Below are 24,010 nucleotides of genomic sequence, written 5' to 3' on the forward strand. Positions count from 1 at the left end.
AAAAAGGAATCGAGAATCGAAAAACTTTTAATAATTTTTTTAAATTAAAATGTTGCACTCGGAATTAATATACACGTGGCGTAGAGCACGAACAGAGCGGAATTGTGACGTCATCGCTCGGAAGCCATTTTAGCTCAGCTGGTTATGACAAAAGGCAACTCAAATAACAGGACGCCATGTCCTGTCCCACGCCCGTCACACAATAGAGACAATATACGCATGTTCAGTGCTACGCATATGTCGATGCTGCGAATTCGTATGCGTTTATTTGCGTCCTCTCTCGGACACGAATTACAAATTGTTTTCTCTTAATGATGTTTTACTTCGTTATTACGCGCCGTACAAGTCGATCTAATTACAACTCGGAAAACGTTATTGTACAATCTTTGAATTCGCTTCTTTTTATTGCTTGACACAAAAACGGAAAAGCATTCAAAATGTAAGCGCTAAAGGAAAGATACGCTTGTAAAGTCACACGTTGTAAGATTAATCGTCATAAATGAGATAACGACGCAAAATGCTTTTCCTCTCAATTTCTATTAATATACGTAAAAAGAAAAAAGAATAAAAAAAAAAAGATATTTTCTATAAGGTAATTGAAATAAAGTTCAAAGAATGAAAGAAGCGGAATGAAGAAATGTGCGAAAGAAGGTGCGAAGAGGCAGGTTCTCGCTTGAGAAAATATTTTGACATGTACGGTCAATGGTGATGGTAACATGTAGTATGCCGGGTAAATTTTTTACGCGAGGGTTTTGGGTTACACTGTATGGGTTGGCGTTTTAAAGCGATACACGACTCGTATAAATATTGCGCGCCTGAAAATGCACCGTCAAGAGCACGTCCGGGCCATCCTCGACTCCTCCAGGCGGAATTGCGAAGAAAGGTAGACGGGCGAGGGTAGAGTGGAAAGAGGAGGGCCCTTTTCCACCCCTGCTTGTACTCTATCCTCTATGCGGATACAGTGACTACATTGTGGATTTAGGGCTCATTGTGCGTCCGGCACCATAGGTATTGTCGCGCTTTTTCGAGGATCGGAGATTCACACCTTTTCACAGGCGCGATTTTCCACGATGAAGCGCGTTCTATGGAGCGAAAGGAGATAGGACGTAGAATCAGAGAACGAAGACATCGCGATGAAAATCTTCCGTAATAAATCTAGCGTTGTTTTCGAAATGAATTCTCATATTGCACATCACGTATTTTGTACGATATTATTTTGCGCATAATAGCAGTCGTAAATTTAATGAGAATATCGTCTATTGCATTTCTTTTTTTTTTTTTTTAATTATTAACGTAACGCACACGTGTTAGACGTTCTCAAGATATTAAATGGCCGAATTATGGGATATTAAATAAATAAAATAGGTTTCCGTAATATTACGTTACTTCAATCTGTAGTTGGCGGTTCCGTGCTATGTTTAGGCCGGCATATGCAAGCGTAACTTTGTCTGGCGCCAAGAAACAAAATATGCAGCACAAGTTCAGAAATATAAAGTTACATCGAAAACACCCGACAGTCAACACTTTCCTGAAACGTTACATATGTCTTTAGAACGCCGCGTTGCAATCGAACACTTTCACTGAGTCTCTTCGAGTCTGGTGCTAGGGCAGTTTGGTCAAGTTGACCGGATAATAAAAGTAGTAATCGACTTTTACAAGTACGCGCGGTTTATTGTTTCAAAAGAAGATCATTAATACTAAAATGAAATGAATAATTCGAGCACGTCGCGTTTTATCTACATTTTTTATTAAAAAAAGAAAATTATATTTTATTGTTTTGATTATGAATACACAGTTTAGATTTTCTAATGTCAACCTTTGGACATTTTGCACTATTTTACGATTAAAATTCCTTCTATTAATGAGATGGTTAATTCTAGCACTTTGGCAAGTAATGATATTAACGGTACAATAAATACAATCGTGCACTATCCAAATAATTATGAATTTATTGAATCATGAAATGTCTCAATTTGTATATCCACTGTTCGCTCGGTTTTCGACATTTAATGATATTATTTGCAAAAGCTCTGTTATTTATCATAATTATCGCCATCCGCGTGATATTCCATATCATTTACGCACAACTGCTTTAATTAGGATAAATTATCTGCACATCAACATTAAATGACAAGAAGTAGGTGCATGCATAGTAGAGTAGTTATCAAGCGTTTTACTAAAATTGAATTTTAAATAAAGGGAACGTTTCTAATTACAATTTGAAAAAAAAAAAGAGTAGAGAAATAGAAAAGTGTAGTGTCAAACGCCATCAACTCAAACGTTTCTTAGGCGCGCGCGTACACCCGCTCTCTCGCTTTCTTGTAATCTGAACGTAAAATTAAATTAAAGTAAAATTAAGTTAAATATTATTTTACAAAGAAGTTTAAACTTTTCACATGTAAGATTAAGAAGTTTTATCACGATCCTAAAAGTATAATAATGTTCTTCACTTTCAACCGGCGTAAATAAGTTCCGCTTTGGACTACTGCGGTATCGTGCTTTCTTGTTCGCCGGTTCGCAAAAAAAAAAAAAAGGGTTGAACGCCGTCGAATTCAACTGTCAGGGTGCTAAAACTTTCCACGATAACCGTCGACAATTTCCTTGGTCATTGATGTAAAGTCAATGCTCATTGCGAGAGTGATGCGAGGATGGGTTCCGACAGTGCACTGTGGGTGGACAGGAGGCGGCGGCGGCGGCGGCGGTGGCGGTGACGACAGTGTGGTAGTAACGGAAGGAGACGAGGAGAGTGAGAGGAATTAATGGGGACGGACTGTAGAAGTGGCTATAGCCTAGAGCCGTGTTAGGGCCAGGGCCATTAAGCTTAATGACATAATGAAGTAAATGGCTGTGCATGCCATGCCACGCCTGGGACTATAGCTTATAACCGCCGCGCCTCCATCCCCGCGCAATATACTGCGTGCCAGGAATTCCTGACTTATGCCACTACTGCCCAGTCGAAAGGGGTAGTCGTGTTGCTCTCTTTCTCTTTCTCCCGTCCCTTTCTTTCTCCCATACCGCAGGTCTCCCTTTCGTTTTCTCTCTTCCTCCCTTCTCGGCATCTCTTTCTCGTGCTCCGTTGGCACGTTACATAAGGGGTGCCCTGCGTACAGTTGTACCGCACACGTGCTGGAAGTGAATTTATTTCGAGGATTGCTAAGACGTCAGCGTCGACCGGCGTCCCTCGTTTTCCGGGAGATAATCGGCTGAAAATTTGCCCTCCGTTACAATATCTCGTCGTAAGTTATTTATATTTAATAGATTTTTCTTCTTCTTTTTTTTTTTTTGTTATTCAGCTTGTAAAATATATTGAAATGTTGAATTACATCGATTATAGGCAACCGTGTTATCTGTTTGTTTTAAACACGCTCGCATATTTTTTTATTAGGAGGTACTTGACGAAAAGTGTAATATAACTTCAAACTAATTAGGCTAGAAAAAATGTTTTACACAATATACAATAATCTATGTATATTTAAAGAAAACACATTTTAACATTCTATGCATTTACATTGTTTTTAACATCATTATTTTAATATATTTATCTTCACACAAAACAACTACGTCATAGACGGGGTAATTAAGAAATTTCTGCATTTCTTACTATAGCATTCATAGGCACGGAACCAAATCTAAAAACATCAGCGAAAAAAAAAAATGCTGTGTTTTCGGGCAATCAACACTTCGCTCTTTGTTCTTACTTGGCACTTGAATGTACGAACATCACAATATTCACACTGTTCTTAAAGGCTCGAATTTCGCATGCGATCATCGCAAGAATGAGAATGGACTGAATTGCACATGTTAAAAAACGCGGGAGGTGTGAAATTTGCGACCAAAGAAAAAGAGAAGTAGAATAAAATATTGAAAATTGAGAAAGAGATCGAGTATCTCGGCGAGGACTATTTATTCGTATCTAAAGTTTATTATTAATTTAATTTATTTTTCACTGCTTTCGACTGAGCAGTTCTATCGTTGATTATTATTTTTATTACGCGTGTAAAGTGGCCATATTTAGTAATAGATTAATAAGAAACGAAAAAAAATCGCAGACCTTTATGCAGCGTGTGATTCTCTAGAGAGCTCCGATGATTGAATCGACCAAATTAATCCGACTCCAAAAACATCGCGGGAGCATTAGCAGTTTACCCTAAAGCTACTTCGGTTGGTCCGTTACAAGTGTTTTACGCACTGTAGCATGGTGCAACAAAACTGGCAGGGTAGAGGGTACCTAATCCACCGAAACATCCCTCGGGATGTATCTAGACTTCTACTACGCTCGAATACGCTCCATTCGCCCTACCGACTATGTAAACGACCACGTTACACGTTTCATGTACTCTATAAATAATTCTCAGCCCGATGCATTTTTAAGAAATACCTTAGTACTTTGCCCCGAAACAGAAAAGCCACCCGTAATTTCAAGCTGATAATTTAAAAGAAGCTTGTAAAAAAAGGAAGAAAAAATTGATTCAAGTTTTTTTTTTTTTTTTTTTTAATTAAATCTCTCATTTCTCGCCTGTGTATTTCTTACAATTAGTTATGTTATATTTTGCGATCGACATAACGTTATGAGAAAATCTGAAAATCTTTCCGGATTGAATTATTTTACTTTATGACGAGGTAATTCGCACATAAATCGGTAAAGGGCTATTTATCCCTTCTTTATGCGCGACGAGGAGAAGGGGAGAGGTGGAGGGTGGGAAACGAATTTTCAATTATCACGTACAAAAGAACGGGTAATTCACGGTCTAAAATGTCTCTGCGACGCGTACACATCGCGAGCGTGGCGAGTGTCTGAAAAGATTTCCAAATTAAATTTCGGGATTAGTATCCAGGTTTAATGCGGACAAGTGATAGCAGAAGACGTCCCAAGGGTGTGCTACATGCTACCTTGGTTTCCCAAGGGACCACCATACACACGGCCCAATGTGTAACGACGCGACGACGTGCCGCCCTTCCTCGCTCCTAACACTTGACGCATTTCCATTTGCTGGATGTAAACTCGTTTTCTCTTGCCCGTTCTCTCTCTCTCTCTCTCTCTCTCTCTCTCTCTCTCTCTCTCTCTCTCTCTCTCTCTCTCTCTCTCTCTCTTTCTCTCTCTCTTTGGCACGTCGATCTTCATCCACATAAAACGGAATGTCCAGTCGCTCGAGCTACTGTTAGAGACAGACAAAAACGTAGGCCATACAAACTCCAATCCCATTATTTAAAGCCGATAGTTGACACGCAGCAGTACTTGCACACGAGTAAAAGGCTGTTAAAAGTTACTTTCAAGTATGAAACAACAAAACAATCTAAAATTGAAAGCAAGTGGTCAGTGTATTTGAAACAAAATTAATATGCACATGAAAAAAATATCCTTTATTGAAACAGAAATTATTTGCATCGTTTTGATTAAATTTTCATTAGAAGTAGGCATTTACTTGAGGCAATTAATATATTGTGTTAAAATTTAATAGAGGTTTTGATTTTTAATATTTCCATTTTGAGTACTAACTAAATTTTAATGTAAATTTTTTTTTTTTTTTTTTTTTTTTTTCCTTTTCTTTATCTTTATATCTTCAGAAAGCGTTTTTCTGCGCTACGTTTTATATGTTATTCAGTTATATAGAATGTCTCGCGGGCGGAATTAAAATAATGTTCTTTCACTGCAAATGTATGAAATCCGAGACTGAAAGAAAGTGCTAAAGTGAGAATAAAGAACATATTTCGTCCCAGCACGCAGGAAATTTGTTGAACGATAAATTTTCAATATGACAATCTCGCGTTAATCATCATCTACAATACAGACAGATCTCTTGTCTCCGTCTCGTACCTCTCGACATCTATTTTTAATAAGTTACACGCCAATACGCGCGTATCTTCAATTATTTCATCTCCAAATGAGACATGTAATTATCAGTGGCGCGTACGGCATTGAATTAGAATATCAATTATCCGAAAGGCCAAGAAGCTGAACTCTGAGACAAGGTTTCGACATGAGCGGCTCGATGTGAAACTAAGGCCTTAACAGCTACTAAAGCAAAAGCTTGCCCGTCTCGCTCTAGTACGGGAAACAAGCCGTGTTAGACGAAGGGGTATTTTGAGGGCCGCCATTGGCCATCCACGTTCCTTATTGTCGGTTGCCTGGTAACCGGCCTGCTACGAACACAGATACACCCCCGATGGCAACCATCCCGCAGCCGCCGCTGACACACACCATCAGACGCGAACGAGCGTAACCCACCACATCACACCACCGCGGCACCGTTCCCAACCCTCTCCGCGGCTCTTTTCGTCCACACACGCACATCTTCCAGTACGCTCTGATCGCCTCCATGTACACTTCGAGCCTTTCCCCCGTGCGTGTAAAACGCCTCTACCTGCAAATACATTAGGAAACTACCTCTCCGATTTATTAATACGCGATATCACTTTTCGGATTATCGATTTTTAATGACTCCGTCTAATACGTGAATATCAGAGCTTCGACATTTTATTCGAGCTTGCGAATGTATGCGCGATTAAAGTGCATGCAGCGTGCGCGCATACACGTACAGATTAAAGGGATATTTTAGAATGATCAGATAACAAGTCGATGTAATATGATAGCGTTTTCATGCCCACTGCCTCAATGAGATTGAATGACTAATTATTTTTCGAGAACTCATACCCTTTGGGAAAAATATTTTTCGACGCCAGTTGCTATCCATTCCGAGTATTATAGGATTAGGTCCGGAACGAGTTAGACGATCCGACTAACTTTCCGCGCATTAATGTATATGTGACGCATACGTGTAAATACCCGCGTAATAGCCAACTAAATTTAATTAATTAATTCGGTTGTGTGCTACTCTTACTTATAATCAATGTGACATATCTATTCAGCCGCTCTTATTTCCCGTACGCTCGATATTGATAACTTTTCTACATTGAATTACGCTACTAATTATGGTAACAAATGCAAGAATAATGTACAATAATTTTGCAATTTTTTTTTTTCTAAATTTTTAAGACTTTTCAGTTTATTAGATTTAAAGTTCGGCAAACTAATTAACAGCCTTGAAAATCATTCCGAATGCGTTTTATTCTTATGTGTTTAATATAAGGAAACACAAAACCTATTAACATGTAGAAATTTCTGTTTCAACGCGATATTATGTTTCTGATGCAAACAAGATTGATTCGACGGCTTGAAGTAAACGAGCGCACTTAAAAAACCCGGTAGGCAATGTGGAACCGAGGGCTTAAAGAGGCCTCTTTACAAAATTGAAAACAATGCATCGCGCGAATTATAAAAGTTACCGTACTCCAAACTTGAAATATATTTTTTTTTATTACTATACATTTACATGTACTCGAATACGCGTGATAGTTAATATAGTACTAGTACAATTCCACATCTTTTAATCGAGTTCCTCTTCTCGATAGTGATAAATTATTTAATAGAACGCTAATTTATTGATTATAATGAAAAGAGAATTAAAATACAATTTACATATACATCAGTAAACACTGTTAGTTTGCATTAATAATTATAATGTAAAAAAAAAAGAAGAAAAGCACAAATTGTTGCAATAACTACGTACATTGCAAAAAAATTTTGCAATTGCAATTCAAAAGATGTCTTTTACTTAACAGAAAAATAGCGATAAAATGTCGGCCAAGCGATAAAAAGGGCCAACGTAACTCCTATGTACTAACGGTGACGTCAGCGAACGTTTCAGACTCCAATTAGTCGAGGGACATGCATAATTGGAATTTAGCTCTTAATTACTAGTTAATTAGCCACCGGCAGTATCAGCGACAGCAGGAACGGTAACGAGAGTTACCCTTAGGGAAGAGTCTCATTGTGTTCCGCATAGACGTTTCAGGTTGCTCTTCGTTCGTTAATTTAACATTAATTTACAATTGATAATTATTTTCGGCTAGCGGATTTTATTCGCAACCGAATTTTATTCTATTTAAGCAGACTTGTACGGATATTCCCCCAAGTATGTATCCCATGAGTATCGACTTGTTGAAAAAAATTAACGCGCATAGCGAATAATTGGGATATTAACTTGCTATAATCTATTTAAATTTGAGTTATGTAGATTTGCAAAAAATATTTCTTGCCTATTACTTTAAATTATTTAAAAGCAATGACCATTAAGAAATTTTTTTTTTTCCTTTTGCTGTAAGAAAACGGTATTAAATCGTCAAATGTTATTAAAAAATAAAATATTAATTTTACTTGTTTGGTATTTTTATAATAAAGCAAATTAAAGCAGAGAAAAATGAATTGATGAGGAAGCAATCACGGAAATGTAAAACTCGCTTTTTAAGCACATACTAGATTGGTATTCTGGATTTGAATCATTGCCAAGTCCGGTATAATAGGTAATTTGATACGTGATGCGAAGCTTCAACATACAAAGCTATATAATCATCAATTACTGATAATGCTATCAAATAATGAGCTGCGAATTCAAGTTAAAATATTAATCTCGGCACATATCTGATTTTTGCAACGTACAAACGTTAATTCCATTAATTTAACGTATATTTTGTTTTATAATTGTTTTTTATTTGTATATTTGCTGAGAAATAAAATGTCGATACGTAACGAATTTTTTATAATAATGAGAATGATAATAGAAACAAATAATATGCATGGATTTAAAAAAAAAATCATGTAACAATTATAAATATCATAAATATTCATACTTGTTTCTTTTTTCTTTTATTACAGGTGTTGGACATAATATAGAATCAGGGAAAGATTTTACGGTGGATGGACTCTCAGGTTTTAGTAAAAAAAAGAAGAAGAAACGCCGTCATAGGTGAGTCTCTGACAGAAACTTTGACAGTAATAAATGTATTGGTTTAGACATCGCGTTATTTTATAAAAAATTAATTTTTTTGCCGCATGTTTACCACGTTACTTCATACGTAAATTAAAAAGTCGTAAATATAAAAAAATTTCCCTTATATCTTTAATAAAGAATTTGAAAGTTTTATTGTTTTTCTAACTATATTGATAGCTTTTAATTTATTTTTTGTTCTGGAGTAATGGAATATTTGGCTATTGTTCTATATAAAATAACTTTGGTATCCAGTTGAAATTCAAAACGTAGAATGAAATGTTACACAAACCCTTCGCACTCTCTCAATTATTATGCTGTTCGACGAACTATTGTTTAAAACAACTGCATATACAATCAAGATCTGAATGCAATTACACAAATTTTACAGTAGATAATTTTACGATGTTTTATTCAACAGAGAATTTGACTTTTAATTTCAAAAGTGTCGACGCAATTAAAAAATAACGTAGAATGTAAATATCTTTAAAAAAATGGCAATATTACCTAAACCAATATTTTTATTATTTATATATATCACAAATACTTAAGTGTAGTAACAAAAATTAGAATTTAGAAGATAAACCTTTACAAAATTACATTTTGCACAATTTTATATTTATAACAGTAATAATAATTTTAAAAAATAATTATTATAAAGACACAATACTTTATTACGCGTATAAAATTATTAGTAGATGACCTCCAAAATTGCACACAACTTAAAAAAAAGGGGGGAAAAAAAAAGAAAAAAAGAAATAATTACGTTAAATACACATTTATTATTATACATAATTAGTAGCTTCAAATTAGAGCCTATTTCAAGGCATTTGACATTTCGACACAATGGCTGTTCCAAGATTCGAAATCAATCCCGTAGAATTCGAAAGGATTACGTAGCAAGTCTTTGAACTAACGCATAAAACTGAAGCAAAATTGTCGACGATTTTCGCGTGTCCGCTTAACGAGCGGATGATCGTCCGGGAAATGACTTTCAATTTCGAAGCTTTCGTTCGGCCCACAAAGGCAGATGCCAGCTCGTTCTCCGCGCAACCTACAATTTGTCGAATCGCAAGACTAATTGGACATCTTGCCGTCAAATTCGCTTCTCCAGTTTCTGTCGTATCACGCGCATATGCGCCTTCTGGCTGAACACTTGCCTACCATCGACTGTCCATCGCGCGTTCCACAGTTATACATCTTGCTTATGAAAAAGAAGTAGAAACCAAGTAATCACTGGTTGGCCCAACCGTCCGCCTCGTCTCTTGTTTTTACATATCTACATCGACAAAACGTCTGCTCGTTTGCAATTAATTGTAAGTTAATGGCGGCCTATACTTACTACCACTCAGGGAAATAGACTGAGCAGCCGCCCTTATGCAAAATGTTTATGTTAACATTGTGAGAATAGCTTCGACAGTATCGTCGAGATTAAATTAGCATCTTTTTATCATTGTCAACGCGAAACATTTATCTCAACAGTTTTATTTTAAAAAATTGTTATTAATACACACGGATAATATAACAGTGCGAGTTAAATAATAGAAATGAAAACTATAATTTCTCCGTTTATTTCTTTCTTACAAATATTTGAGTTATAATAGCAATCTTTTAATCATTTTTCTCTTTCGAAACAAAAAACACGATTACAATGTTTATGTAATACGTTAAACGTTGCAATAATTATTGCGATATATTGATTAATATTTAATACTGCGTCCGAAAGTGCATACGAAACTCGTTTAATTTTAAGATTTACATTTATTATCATGCGCTTTCGATATACTTTTGCCTTTTTTATGAAAATGCCGAGCGCGTAGTTGAAGTTCGTTTGATCTTTCGCGAGAAAGTAGGGTAGATTTAAGGTAGAAGCTCTGTAATGGCATATAACTAGGTTCATATGGTTGTTGCTCCAGGACGATCTTCACGTCACAGCAGCTGGAGGCGTTGGAGGCAGCTTTCAAGGAAGCCCATTATCCTGACGTCTATGCCCGCGAGATGCTAAGCCTAAGGACTGATCTACCCGAAGACAGGATACAGGTAAGCAAAAAAACAATAAATGTATTTCTACGCATAAATTTATACGCATAAGTTATTCCTACGGTGTTATTAACCACTTGATTGCAATATATTAAAGTTTAAAGCTCACTGCTTAATGCTTGCAATAATGAGTGGTAACGTTTATCACATACGGTCACGTATATGTATAATTAATATTTCGTAAACTTCAGTGAACCGGAATTCACTCGTGTCACTTAAATCTATTGTAGAGCCTGACGTTAGTTTTTCCTTTTATGATTTATGTCTATGCGATCGTTGCAAGCTTGGCTTTGCAACAACCCGCGGTTCGTCATCGAGAGGTAAAATATAGCGGTACCAAAAAATCACGATGAGAGAGAAAACAATTTTTTTTAAGCTGCTAATTAGTCACCGCGTACTTATGGGGAACAGTAGGCTGATATCGGTTTTCGTACAACAAACGCGGCACAAAATTTTCTTTTGCTCTTTCTTTCTGTTTCATTCTTTACGTTACCTACCTTTTTTTTTTTTTTTTTTTTTTTTTTCTTCCTGGTTACTCCTCTCATTTATCATTTCTTTCGTAATCGTTTCTATTTTACATCGCTATTCTTTTTTATACATCACGAAGCAGTATCAACATGCATTTAATATAGACATGTGTGAGAAACATGGATTTTTCACTCGGTTAACATACAAGATTTTTTATGAACAGTTTCAATAAGCAAATGATGTGTGCACGTACAATTGCGTGTGTCATTTTCATACGAATCGACTCGTATAAATTTAATACACAGTTTAATTGAAGCGAAATAAAATGCGCAATATAATTTAAAAAAAAAAAAAAAGAAATATGCCTATAATTGAAAATCCAAGCTCCGTCAGCGATTCTGTTTCGCTTATGTTTCAACGAAACGCAGAATGAAAGAAAGAAAGCACGGAACTCTTTCGCGGTATCGCGACGCGTAGTTTTGATCTATGATGTTCTAATTGCGTTGGTGTGCGCATACATTAACATAGCTTGCTTATATTGTACATCAGAGATGCCCAAATGGATTCAACTAAGAGAGAGATTCCTCACTCCGCTTGTACACCCCCACTACCCCTAACTTATCACGCTTGTCGATTCGCATCGTAGACTAGGGGAAACGGGGGAGGTATGTAGTGGGAGAAAATGGCCCGCAGGCCACGACTCGGACACCTCCGCTATACGTATGTGTATATGTGAATGAGCGAGCGTTCCCTGCATACAAGCCCATATACATATGCACGCAACCTGTACGCGGCAGCCAGTGATTATATTTTGATATAATTCGAGGTACCAGGACGGCTGCCGCGAACGGCGGGGGTGGCTGGTGAGCCAAGTAGAAGGGAGACTGGAGGGAAGGGGTTGGGGAATCGCGCGTGACGGCATGGGGTTGTCGAGGCTGCTTGAAGCGTGCAGGCGCGTATACAGAGTGCAGGGGAACGACAAAGCGGCCATTACAGGATGGGTGCGGTCCCGCGGGCCAATCAGAGAGAGCAGTCAGGGACTGGACGGCCAATCAGAACGCGCTTTCTACCCATCTTTTGTTTCTAAATTTGCGCGCGCGACGGGGACACAATATAACGAGGCGCGAGACGGAAAGAGGAGATGATAATCGTTAACGGGGATATTTTTGTGCGGGGAGTGACGTCTTTCTCTCCCTCACTTTCTCTGTTGCTCATTCACAGTTTGTCTCATTCTTTCCCTCTGCGTCGCATATTGCGCTCTTTATTTCCAAATTTATCTTTATCTCTCTTCGATTGAATTAGCAAATTATTTAGACGCCGCGTAAAGCAACTTTAAAAGTTATTTGATTTAATTATAACTAATGAGAAGTGTCGCTTTAGAAAAAATTTCGTAAACCGTCTTATTACTACGATTACAATGAAATTAGTACCTTTGTTATCATTTTGTCAACGTGTAACCGCGCGATTAGAACTACAATGCTAAAGAAAAGCAGTTGAACCTCCTGCGGCGAAGTTAATCGAAATGTCTCCAACAGACTGCCGCACTGAGTTTTTATATTCAAACTTTTTATTAAATATTGCTAAAGAAAACATATAATACATCTATCTTTTCATTAAGTATCTTTCAACAAAGGCAGCAATTAGTTTTTCGATGCATCGCTGCGTTACATCGCTGTATTACACATATAGAAGAAAATTAAGTGCGGTTGGAATTTTCAAAATACAATAAGTTTTTCTGTAAATGACATTAGGGAGGCAACTCGTTATAGCGAACTCATGCTCGCAATTTGGCTGTATCTGATTGGCGGGTAGAATCACGCACAAACGGACATAATTTCGGCGATCTGAGGGTTATGGTTTCTTATGGGGAGCGCGCGAAAATTGCACCCTGTATTCCCACCAGTCCTTTTGGTGCGATCGATATACGCAGGAAGGGTCCCATGTTGCGGAGTGATTTCAACTAAATTATAGCAGAGATATGAGTATTAAGTTATTACGATTAGATCTATATAAGTAGTAGGTGTGATAAAAAAAAAGAAAAAAAAAACTAGACGATTAATACTGTATACGATGTTTTACTTGTCTCGGCGCGATTTTCTAGCTTGTCTCTATATTCGTCGATCAACGGGGTTGATTAAATTTAGGAATAATTAAGAAAAGGAAATTTTTATACGCGAATAAATTTTATTCATAGGAACGGCATAAGATAGAATGGTAATAGCTGATCGAATATGACGGATAAATATCGTATTGATCCAAATAAATCCGAAAGGCCATAACTTCGTGAAGATAATGCTGCTTTATTTTCGTTAAATAAATTTATTGCACGTAATGAGATTGTATTAAGCTCGTGAAAGGAAAGGCGATGCATAGGATCACGTCAGTGCTCTGCCATAAGCGGCCCATTAGCGAGGAATTTTGACGCGATTCACACAATCGTCACGCGTCCGCTGAACGAAGAAAGCAGAAGGATGGAAAGCCGCCTTCGAGTCGAGGAGAAAAAAAAATTTATTTCAAGTAGCAGCTCGCAGCTCACGATGCGCAAGTCATCCACGGAGCTCTCGAGGGTTCTCACCCGGGTTCCACGTGAGTTCCCCGACAAAAGTTTCTCTGAAGGAATCCCCCTTCCTGACAACAAGGCCCCATTGTCAAGGCCCCGTTTGCGTTCGGGCGCCATTGAGGATTCGTTAGAACAGCCTGCCAGGTAGGAGGCGCGAGTCGCTTCTCCGACAAGGCGTTCGACATTTCCTTTTCATTCTGCAAGATCACTCTGCTGCGTCCTACGATACATTTCATATCGTCCTTTCATAATTAACACTTCCTAAAGGAAGAATAAACCGCGGCAAAAAGAATCATTTAAATGGAAGCGGATTTCTAACGTTTCTCTCTGTGCATTATACATATTAAATATATTAAAATTTATTTTCCGTCGAACTCTCTTCATAATGTAGCTCGCGTTAAGGCTCGATGTCTCACGAGCGCGTTACGTTTCTCGTGCTGGAAAAACAATTTGATGCAATCTACGAAATGGCGGCTCGGGTTGGTACTTGGCCAGGCAGCACGAGAAACATTGCTCGTAAAACGGTGGAAGCGGCTTGTTCGAATTCCGTCGATTTTTGTCGAAGGAAGATCTTCCTGTAGTATATGTATAGCCGCTGCCGAAGGCGCTCGTTGCTGCTCGTTGCAGCTACTTTATTATTTCTACGAGTCGAATATAAGGCGGAATTTTCCGCCGTAATGTTACTATCATTCTCGCGTAATAGTCACATGAAGAATTAATATACTGTTAAAGCAGTAAATATCTTGAAATATTTAATAATGTTCGCACGGTATTACAATTTATTTAATCACTTACGTTCTTACTTTAACGTCTGCCAAACTCGTACTCGACATGTAAAATATATGCAGTGCGTCGCGTGCATCATACGCTGCGGAATAAGTAGATTTTCGGTCTCGTCGACATTCAGAATAGTAGAGCAAAGCGAAGAAAACTCGTTGGGGAATGTAATTTCTTGAAATGAGACAACGACGAATCGAGTCATGTCTGTATTGTTACAAGTAACTCTCCTTTTTTTTTTTTTTCCTACACTTATCTTCTTTTGCCATCGTTTCCTTCTTATTTTCTTCTATCGCAACTTTTTCGATCTTCTGCTACAATGTCTTATAATCCTGTTTCTGAAGCCGAGTTACAGGAATCGCAGTCTGCTCTACGAGCAGACGTGCTAAGAAAGGGTAATGGCGCGGAAACGGCTCAAATGACCCGCGAATTTTCAGCAGGCGGACGAGACTTCCTACTCGTGTTTATGTTTAGTAGGCGTCCACTGTCGTAAGTTACTGAAAATTATGCCAGGATATTACCATTCACACGGGAAATTTATGATAATTCGTAAATCAATTGTAATTTTCCGCTCTGTAGTTGATACAGCGACATGCTCGGATAAATGACTCGCACGATTCTTTGACAATTGTCATTAATCTCGTAACATATTTTTTTTTTTAATTACCACTGTAATTCAGGTTACTGTCGATACAAACGGTATGTAATACATTCTGAAGAAAACATTGAGTTTTCTAAAATAACGTTTAAAGCGTACAATAATTGTAGGCCCTTCAGTAAATGTAAATGATTCATAAACGTGATTGAGATACTTTGTTATTTTATTAGAAGCAGATGGATATCGAAAGTCCCTCTATTTTTCGAAAAGTTACTTTACTGCGACCAAATGTGAGCCGTGACAGGTAGTTAAGAATATCATAAGGACTTAAACCCGAGTATCAGGAGAAGACGTCAACATCTCTGAAAGTGGGACTAACGCTGAGTAAATACTGACCCCGAAATTAGCTATTTCCGACTGAGTAAAATAAATATTTTCTCATTGGACCGTTCTTAAGGGATTATGAAAATCTTCCAAGTTCGATATATGTAGATAACAGCTTGATGTATGGCATGATTATTTCGAACCGCTTGCAGAAACCGATTACGACAAGTGTCGACTATTCGGTTTTTCTTTACGGTTTTCAAATAACAAATTTTTTATTCGTGATATTAACTTTTTTTTTCTAATTATAAACTGTACATTTCACGGAAGCAAAATTTTACTAAGAAGCAAATTGAAGAAAATATTAACAGAAGTGTAACGATACAATTATAATTATTGCAATGAAAACTCAACACAAATTATTTTTTATTGGGCAACTCGTGATGCGTGGGTAAAAACTGTATAAAAAAAAAATTTCTTAACGTTTTAAAGAACGATAACCAATAATAACAATTTTTTAAAAACTACATACTTATTGCAGGAAGGCCACATTTATCAAGTCTATTTATATTCTTGAATTTTTTAAGCCTGTTACTTATTATTTAACGCATCTTAAAAAAGCTAAGAAATATTTTATATATACGTTCAATACTTCACAAATGAAGATACACATTTTCACGCATAACAATTCAGAGAACTTTTGCCGCTCTGACCGATTATTGATTTTATCTTTTGTACGTCTGCAACGAATGCGTGGTCGGTGCGCTTGTGTTTGTCTACATATGTGTGCGGACGGACGTGCATGATGTCGAAGGGTAAGAGAACAATAAATGGATTAAATTTTTGAAATTATAACATCTACAAAGTTCAAGTTTCAACATACAATAATAAGCGGCTCTTAAAGAAACTGACGTGAATTATCTTTCTAATTCCAACTTTTCAACTCCATAAACAACAGTTAAATACACTTTCTTGATATTAAATTTATTTCATAAAAACTACCAAGCAATTAATTAACTGTCTCATGCATACTTTCATATCGATTAAACAAATGTTAAAAAATATAAAGATCTCGTTATAATGTACCGTTGAATAAAAGTATTAGGCATCGCACGGCATTTCTGTTAAAGGATATCTAAGCTCGCGTAAAAGGGAATTAAATTTTACGATGCTACGGCGGCGAAGTCGAATCGGGCTCATCGGGAAATCAAATTAAAAGCGAATTAGAGAAGGCGCGTATACGTGATTCAACGCACAAGCATTCCCATGACGAAGTGGCCGAAATATCTAGATGTTTGTACCAGAGCAGCTATCACTCGCACATAAAGCCAGAGCATCATCACCCTCGCGCGTCCAATACACGTGGACCCCCGTAATAGGGTTGCGACCGCTAGAGTGACGTCGAGCTCATGAATTTTCTATCGTTCGTCGTCGAAATGATTAAATGATCTGCGTGGAGGGTGTCTTTTCGACTTGTGCGCGTTTAGCACGACGGTGACAAGTGGCATCCACCCTTCTAATGCGATCATTTATTATTTATATTAATAGGCCGACCCTTGGCCGAAAATCCGAAGCGACGGGATCGAATCTACGCGCTTTGCATGTTTATGACGCAAATGAAAGACGTAAAATTTCAAATAAATGCATCGTGTAATTTCTCGCGTCGTGGGCAATTGATCGTTGAACGTGCCATTCGTTTCTTTCGAATGCCAGATCGACAGATATTCTTTTCTAATAATATCTCGAAAATAATTAGGAATATTTGCAAAAAAGATATTTATCAGTTCAACGTAGTGAGATAAAAAAATTAATAATTTTACAGCCGTGTCAATTATTCTTTGTTGACGTTATATTTGCGTGCACACTGCGATAAAAAAAAGAAAAAGAAAAAAATTGCAACGCAGTGAATAATACGTATTAGAATGCGGAGAAATGCGTAATCTGAAATATCAGAAGATTAACACTTATGACTGTTTAGTACACAATGACAATCTTTCAAATCATTCTCGCAGAAGCAGCGCGAAGAATTCTTTAGTGATTTTTAGAAGGAAGGTTCGCCACCGCGGTCGTAAAACCACCGACAAACAAAGCGATGATTTCCGGATGGGCGCGTTTCACCCCAAAAATTGACCAATAATGCACATCGCAGAGTATCCACTGAGCCTGGGCCGAAGTTGCCGTAACGGGTGGCAGATAAATAAGGGTTCCCAATGCGAAAATCGAGAACGCGAGTCGCTGAATATCCTGTAGTTGGGCGTTGCGCTACTGTCAGCAGAACCGCTTATAAATTCTAATAAACTTGGCTCGTATTCGGAGGGAAAACACGGCGAATCGGTGGGGAATTGCCGAGCCTGGGGAAGAGGAATACGCGCGCGACGACTTTGAACAAGGGAATACTGCCAGTAACAGATATAAATCTCGCCTAACCGAATTAAGTTAGAAGCATGGACCCAAGGTTTGCCACGCCCACGCTGCCGATGAAATGCTATCGAAACTGAGTCTGCGTGAGGAAAATCGAGAATATGAAAGCACGCTGGTATTCAATATGCACCAAGAGGCGGCGGAAATTCGATAAAACGCCAAAGATTTTCCTTTTGCAAATGTAAGCGAAGTAAACGAAAACAGTTTTGAATGATGATCGCCAAATTGTCGAGTGTTTAATAATTTTTAATCGCGAAAGTAATCTTGTCGCCGATAGCTTACATCTTAATCTGCAGTTCGGCACGATCGACCGGCGTCAATTAATTTATCGCGACTCATTACTTGAATGCGCGATCGAGGTCAAGTTCACTTGTTAATGCGTCCGTTCGTCTAAATTATTTTCTGCTTATCGACGCCGAGGCTAACGCGTACATCCCTTTTGGGCCACCCTCGGGTGGTTCTCGGCAAGTGTCTCACGTAATGATGTCCTGACGCGTGCCGTTTCGCAGCATGGGGTTCCCCGCGACGATCCGTTCGCGACTTAACTATTTATTACCAGCCGATGCTCAAAGAAGGGGCCGCTGCGCTAGACCAGTCTCTTATGCACGTATTATGCGGCAAATAAGTCATGCGTTTCCGAGGGATAACGCGTGCTGTATCCCTCCTCCCTCGCTTATTTGCCAAGATTAATTGGCTTACGGGCAACCCCTGATCACGGGGATTGTCGGGATTGTGGGAATCCACGTGTGAAAATACATCTCACTCAAAAAGCCATTTTATTTATTTAAAAAACTCCGTTGTTCACGTTTTAATTTTATGCGTAAACGAGAGGCTGTTTGTACAGCTTACAGAAGCGTATGTTATTTACGGAGAAAATTTTTGGGGTGGTATCTCTAACAAGTAGCACTCGAAGTATCAGGCAAGGGTGTGTTGTACACACAGCATTTATTTCTTCACACTCGATACCTTTTAAAGTTGCCGTACTTAAATTATCTTTTAATAATTTCGAACCAACGAATTATGACTATTACGGCTTATTTGCATTAAGGCCTAGGGAAACTCCTTCCATACCGTACATTACGATATATCAGGAATCGATGGTAATTTTACGGAACTGTATAATGACCGTTTACACACCCGCGTACAGTTCGATAACGTTGGCGCTAATAATAACACGAAAATTATATAACCGTAAATTATTTCGGTATTTCATTATACCCTCTGATATTGCGCTTACGCAACAGCCACATTGGAGTCATCTTTCCTGTGCATAATATCACGTTACCACAAGTAATGAGATTTCACTGCATATCGCCATTATCATTCTATTAGTACCTGTATACGCTCATGGAATTTTATCCTTTTCCTTTTTAGATCTTATTTAACCTGTCGCAGTTTCTCAATCGACATAATTAAGCGATTATTTCTTTTACTTTACAGTGACAAAAATTCTTGTTGCTCTTACGAAAAAAAAAATTACCATCGCTGTGATAAAATTTTAGCGCGTTATTCGGTATAGTCGCCGTTACACTATCACTTTTCTTTATTAATTTATATTTGATCGCGTCATTGCTTTAGAAATCGAGATAAGTTATCGCATTCACACGTGTTTAAAATATTTCGTTTTGTTTTGGGGGGCGGGGGCGTACGCACGGAGAGTAATTTTGAACGTAACCAAAGTCTAAATCGAAATTAAAGTTTGGAAACTCAAAAGAACGTTGTCTCATTGTTCATTGTACGTCGACGAAATAAATGAACATCGGAGCAGACGTACCCAATACATCAGGTATCGAAGATATCTGCGAGAAATGTAACAATAAACGCACCAAGGCATGCTAGGTGCTGGAAGTAGAAAAGAGAAGTCGCATTCAAAAGCATTGTCGACGACGTCCGTAAAGGAGGATCGATGATGCTGCGCAGAGGTGTCGTTTCGCGGCGTCGGGATTGGAAATCGGGTATCCGGATTATCCTTTGGCATCTGCTGCTATATCACAGAAAGCTGCCGAGTTAGAGTAGTAGCGGGATATAAGAATGGGGCTGCATTGCTGAAGCAGCGATAGCAGCAAAATGCGATAGAAGAGGATTCTTTATATGATCGTCCTGGTTCGAAGAACCGAGGAACCCCCCGACGGAACCGTCTCTCCTCCCCTTTCCTGCTGTCTTACTCTCGCGCTTTTTCACCATCTCCGTCATCGTCCACCTTTAGCCTCCTCTACCTCATCCTCCTCCTCTTCCATATTCCCTTTATTGGCACACCCGGTATAATAAGGAGCGAGTTTGTATTTAGTCGGCCATGCGCAGTACTGCTTGTTGGCGTATCATCGATCAGACTGGCGACTGACTATTGGACCAAAACAAGAGGATGAGAATGGAAATGGAGATAAAGAGAGAGGAGCACGGACTAGTGTATAATACAATGGAGATAGTAGAAAATGTAGGAATGGTGAAACGTGCTCAGAGAATTTTCACACTGACTCAGACATTCGTTCTCTATTAGAATAAGAAAACTTATCTTTGCGATCGAAAAAGATTTTCTAACGCATAGCAGGAGACGCAAATTTTCTCATTTAACAATTGGCGATGCAAAAGCACTCGCTATTGTCACGATTATTTATCCGACAGATTAATTATTAATCTGTCGAATTTTATAATCTTAAATTTTTTGCTGCAAATTATTAATAGCGCGCTCATTAGCATTAACACATTTCTTGAAACCCGCAAGTTGAAAATTTACAACTGGTAATTATTATTTTGTAGAAAGAGGTCTAAATAATTTAAAGAATTTCATTAATTATGACGCACAAAAATGAAAGGATAACGGGGGGAAAAAAAATGTAACGTTATAAAATATTGTTTTGTTCCTTTTCTTTGAGATTTGCGTAAAGAAAAAAAAATATATATAAATATATAATATAGTATATATACATATATATATTATAAGATAGGGTGACGTTGTTCCAGGGATAATTGGAGATCTCGTTACTTCCCACCAGTGACTTCAATTTGGGATCGACCGATAATGAGATATCGAATTCTGATTCTCTACTTTCGAGCTGCTCCCTCTTTCCTTCTTCTTTCGCTCTCTTTTTCTTTCTTTCTTTTTTTTTTTTTAATTTTGTTACCAATATCTTAGCTGATGTTTCATATCTTTTATAGTATTTTTAATTTATATTCAAACAATATTAATATAAATTTAATATGTACGTCTAGGTTTGATTAACTGTATAAGTCATATAATTTTGCAAGAATTCATTAATTTTGTCGAGTAAAAAACAAAAACGTCTAAAATGTATTTCCGATCCAAAGCTATGGCTTTTGATCTCCTAGCAACAATATTTAAAGACTAAAATAGAATACTTCCGATTACTCGACTTCGAGAGTGCGTTGCAAAAACGTGCATGTTCGTTGAAATCTAAGCGAAAGATAATTTTGGGGTGGCAGCTCAAATTGACAGGGCAACGCGTTCCCATTCATTCAAATTACGCACCAATTCTGTCGGTGACTTTGGCATTGTTGCTGTAAATTGGTCCACGCCCTAGCCTCCCCTATATTTTCTGCTTCTACTAGGCGTACATGTGCTTGCGAAACAAACGTGTCTAACTTTTTAAATAACATTCTGTATGTAATTATCGCACAAATGTTTTTTCCATGCGTGTACAGACGCACGTACATACGCAGCGTCTCGCTGAGCTTTTTTTTTTTTTTTTTTTTTTTTTTATTATTAAATTCGTACATTAATTTCATTAACTTACACGTATCTTTCTCGCACAAAAATTGCTACATTCGTAGATTACAAATTGAATCTGTTAAAGAACAGTATACACAATTTGCCAAATTAAGTACACGTATTATTCTTTGAAAATGATAGTCCATTAGGTATGAGCGTGTTACAGAACGCGACACGCGTCTTCACCGTAGGAGGTCGAATAAGCGGGATTGTTAGCAAGTAGTCTAAAGACCATAAAAAAAAATGGTACAGAAGTTTTCGGCAAGGTTTTCTGAGCATGATAATTAACTATTGAACGGCATTACGGCGCGTGTCGCGCGGGCACTAATTGGATAAAGTAACTAGCTGAGAATAATTATAACATTCCAATCAAGAGCGATAGTGCAAACTCTATAATACTAATATATTAATAATTTTTTTACTTAAATACATGCGCGTACAAACAAATTTATTAAGATTTCCACCGCCTTGATTTTTGTTATCGTTAATTATATAATGTCCACGTGTAATTAATTATTTAACTAGTTAAGAATTTATAATTATGCACCCGAGTGGAAATTGATTCCCACCGTTATCTAATAATTAGCTTGCCAATTCATCTCGTGGCTGTCTAGGAAAACTGTCCAGCACCGTGACAGAAATATAACACTCGAAATGTACTAACGTTTTTCGCCGCGTATTAGTCTACTCTCGTGTTCTGACCTATCTAACGCGCGCTAAACTGCCGAGACCGCTGGTCAACGGGCCCGCGGACCGCCGCGGTGCTGTGGGTGCGTGCGTGTGTTGACATCTGGCCGGCAGATTTCGCGCTCCAAGTTCGCAAAGTGTTGGACGCGCGAGCGGCGGGCGGCGTGAACCGGTTTGCCCGGCGATTTCGGCAGTCGAGCAAGCTTTGCGTAAGGTCAGACCACAACAGTAAACAAGTACACGGCGAAAAAAGTTTAGAGATCTATTTAGATACACGGTCCGCGCTGGCCAGCGTCTAGACGACCGATACTAGACAGGTTTTGTTTTTTCTTTTTAAATGACAACTTGATTTAATCTGCGCGATCTAACCACCAGCTGCAATATCAGATTAGCTAGATAAATTTCCACTCGGGAAAGTAACTTTTACGGTTTTTTTTTTTTCCCCCTTATAAAATGAGAAATTAGATTTCATTTTTCTTTTTTTTTTTAATTCAGTCATCAACTTTTCTCAGGTTTGGTTTCAAAATCGGAGAGCAAAGTGGCGCAAGACTGAGAAATGTTGGGGCAGAAGTACCATAATGGCAGAATACGGTTTATATGGAGCAATGGTTCGACATTCTTTACCGCTTCCGGAAACGATTTTAAGAAGTGCCAAGGAAAATGAATCCGTTGCACCGTGGCTGTTAGGTAAAAAAAACATCTTTGATCAAATTCTTAAGTTAATAACTTTGACAACTTCAATTTTATATATTTTAAAATTTTAATCTAAAATGATTAAATTAAAATTACATCAATCATGCTGTCTCTTTCTCTTTTATCGCTAAAATTGAAATCTAACATCTTGTCCATAAAATTGCATTAACAATGATGATTTTGTGCTAAAAAAAAAACAAAAAACATACATTATTTAATGTCTATGAAAATATAAAAGTAATTATACTTTTATATAAAAATCTTTTAATTAAAAAAATTTTTAATGGATGATTTTTGTAGGTATAGCTAGACATTAAATAATTTTGAAACGTATTTTTACATTTTATTTTCAAAATAGTTTCGCTTTTCTTTTTTACTATAAAAAAAACCGGATAACAATCTATCTTTCTGTTCCGATAAGATCACTTAAGCTAAAGCGGCGGGACAAACTCCGAATATTTTTTCTGTTGGTTTTTATCAGCTCAATCATCTAAGACAAGCAGCTTTAATCAAGATTTCGAATATAATCAAGAACTGATTGACTGTGGACCTGTAGGGATGCATCGGAAATCGCTCGAGGCAGCCGAACATCTTAAATCCGGCGGAGAGGACAGCGGCAATGATCAAAACGGAAGCGGAAGCAGCCCCCATCATAATCATCATCAAGGTGGACCAACCAGTTCGGAGAGCGGACAAGAGAGTCAGGATGGCATGGGACCTTCGTCGTCTGCAAGTAAGTTTCCGCAAGTTCTGCAAAATTTTTAATTTTGATATATCTTTTTGCGAACATATTTATTTCTTTATTAATTATGCTTTGTAAAGTAAAGAAAATTTAAGAAATGATTAATATACTACAAATATGACTGTAATAAAATGTGTTATCGTGTTTG

The 24,010-nt window shown here is 37.7% G+C and overlaps 1 protein-coding gene across 2 annotated transcripts in view; it reads left to right on the top strand.

Moving 5' to 3' along the window:
- Positions 1-24,010, top strand: part of LOC139102901 (visual system homeobox 2) — a 39,658-nt gene that overhangs the window by 12,996 nt on the left and 2,652 nt on the right. The window contains exons 3-6 of one of the 2 annotated variants that reach the window (XM_070657094.1): positions 8,714-8,804; positions 10,742-10,865; positions 22,940-23,114; positions 23,677-23,853. In XM_070657094.1, coding sequence (XP_070513195.1) covers positions 8,714-8,804; positions 10,742-10,865; positions 22,940-23,114; positions 23,677-23,853 — 567 coding nt within the window. Of the gene's footprint in view, positions 1-8,713; positions 8,805-10,741; positions 10,866-22,939; positions 23,115-23,601; positions 23,854-24,010 lie in introns of both variants that reach the window. The other variant, XM_070657093.1, reaches the window with a different exon arrangement.

Source organism: Cardiocondyla obscurior, linkage group LG05, assembly GCF_019399895.1.
Source record: "Cardiocondyla obscurior isolate alpha-2009 linkage group LG05, Cobs3.1, whole genome shotgun sequence".
Taxonomy (NCBI): domain Eukaryota; kingdom Metazoa; phylum Arthropoda; class Insecta; order Hymenoptera; family Formicidae; genus Cardiocondyla; species Cardiocondyla obscurior.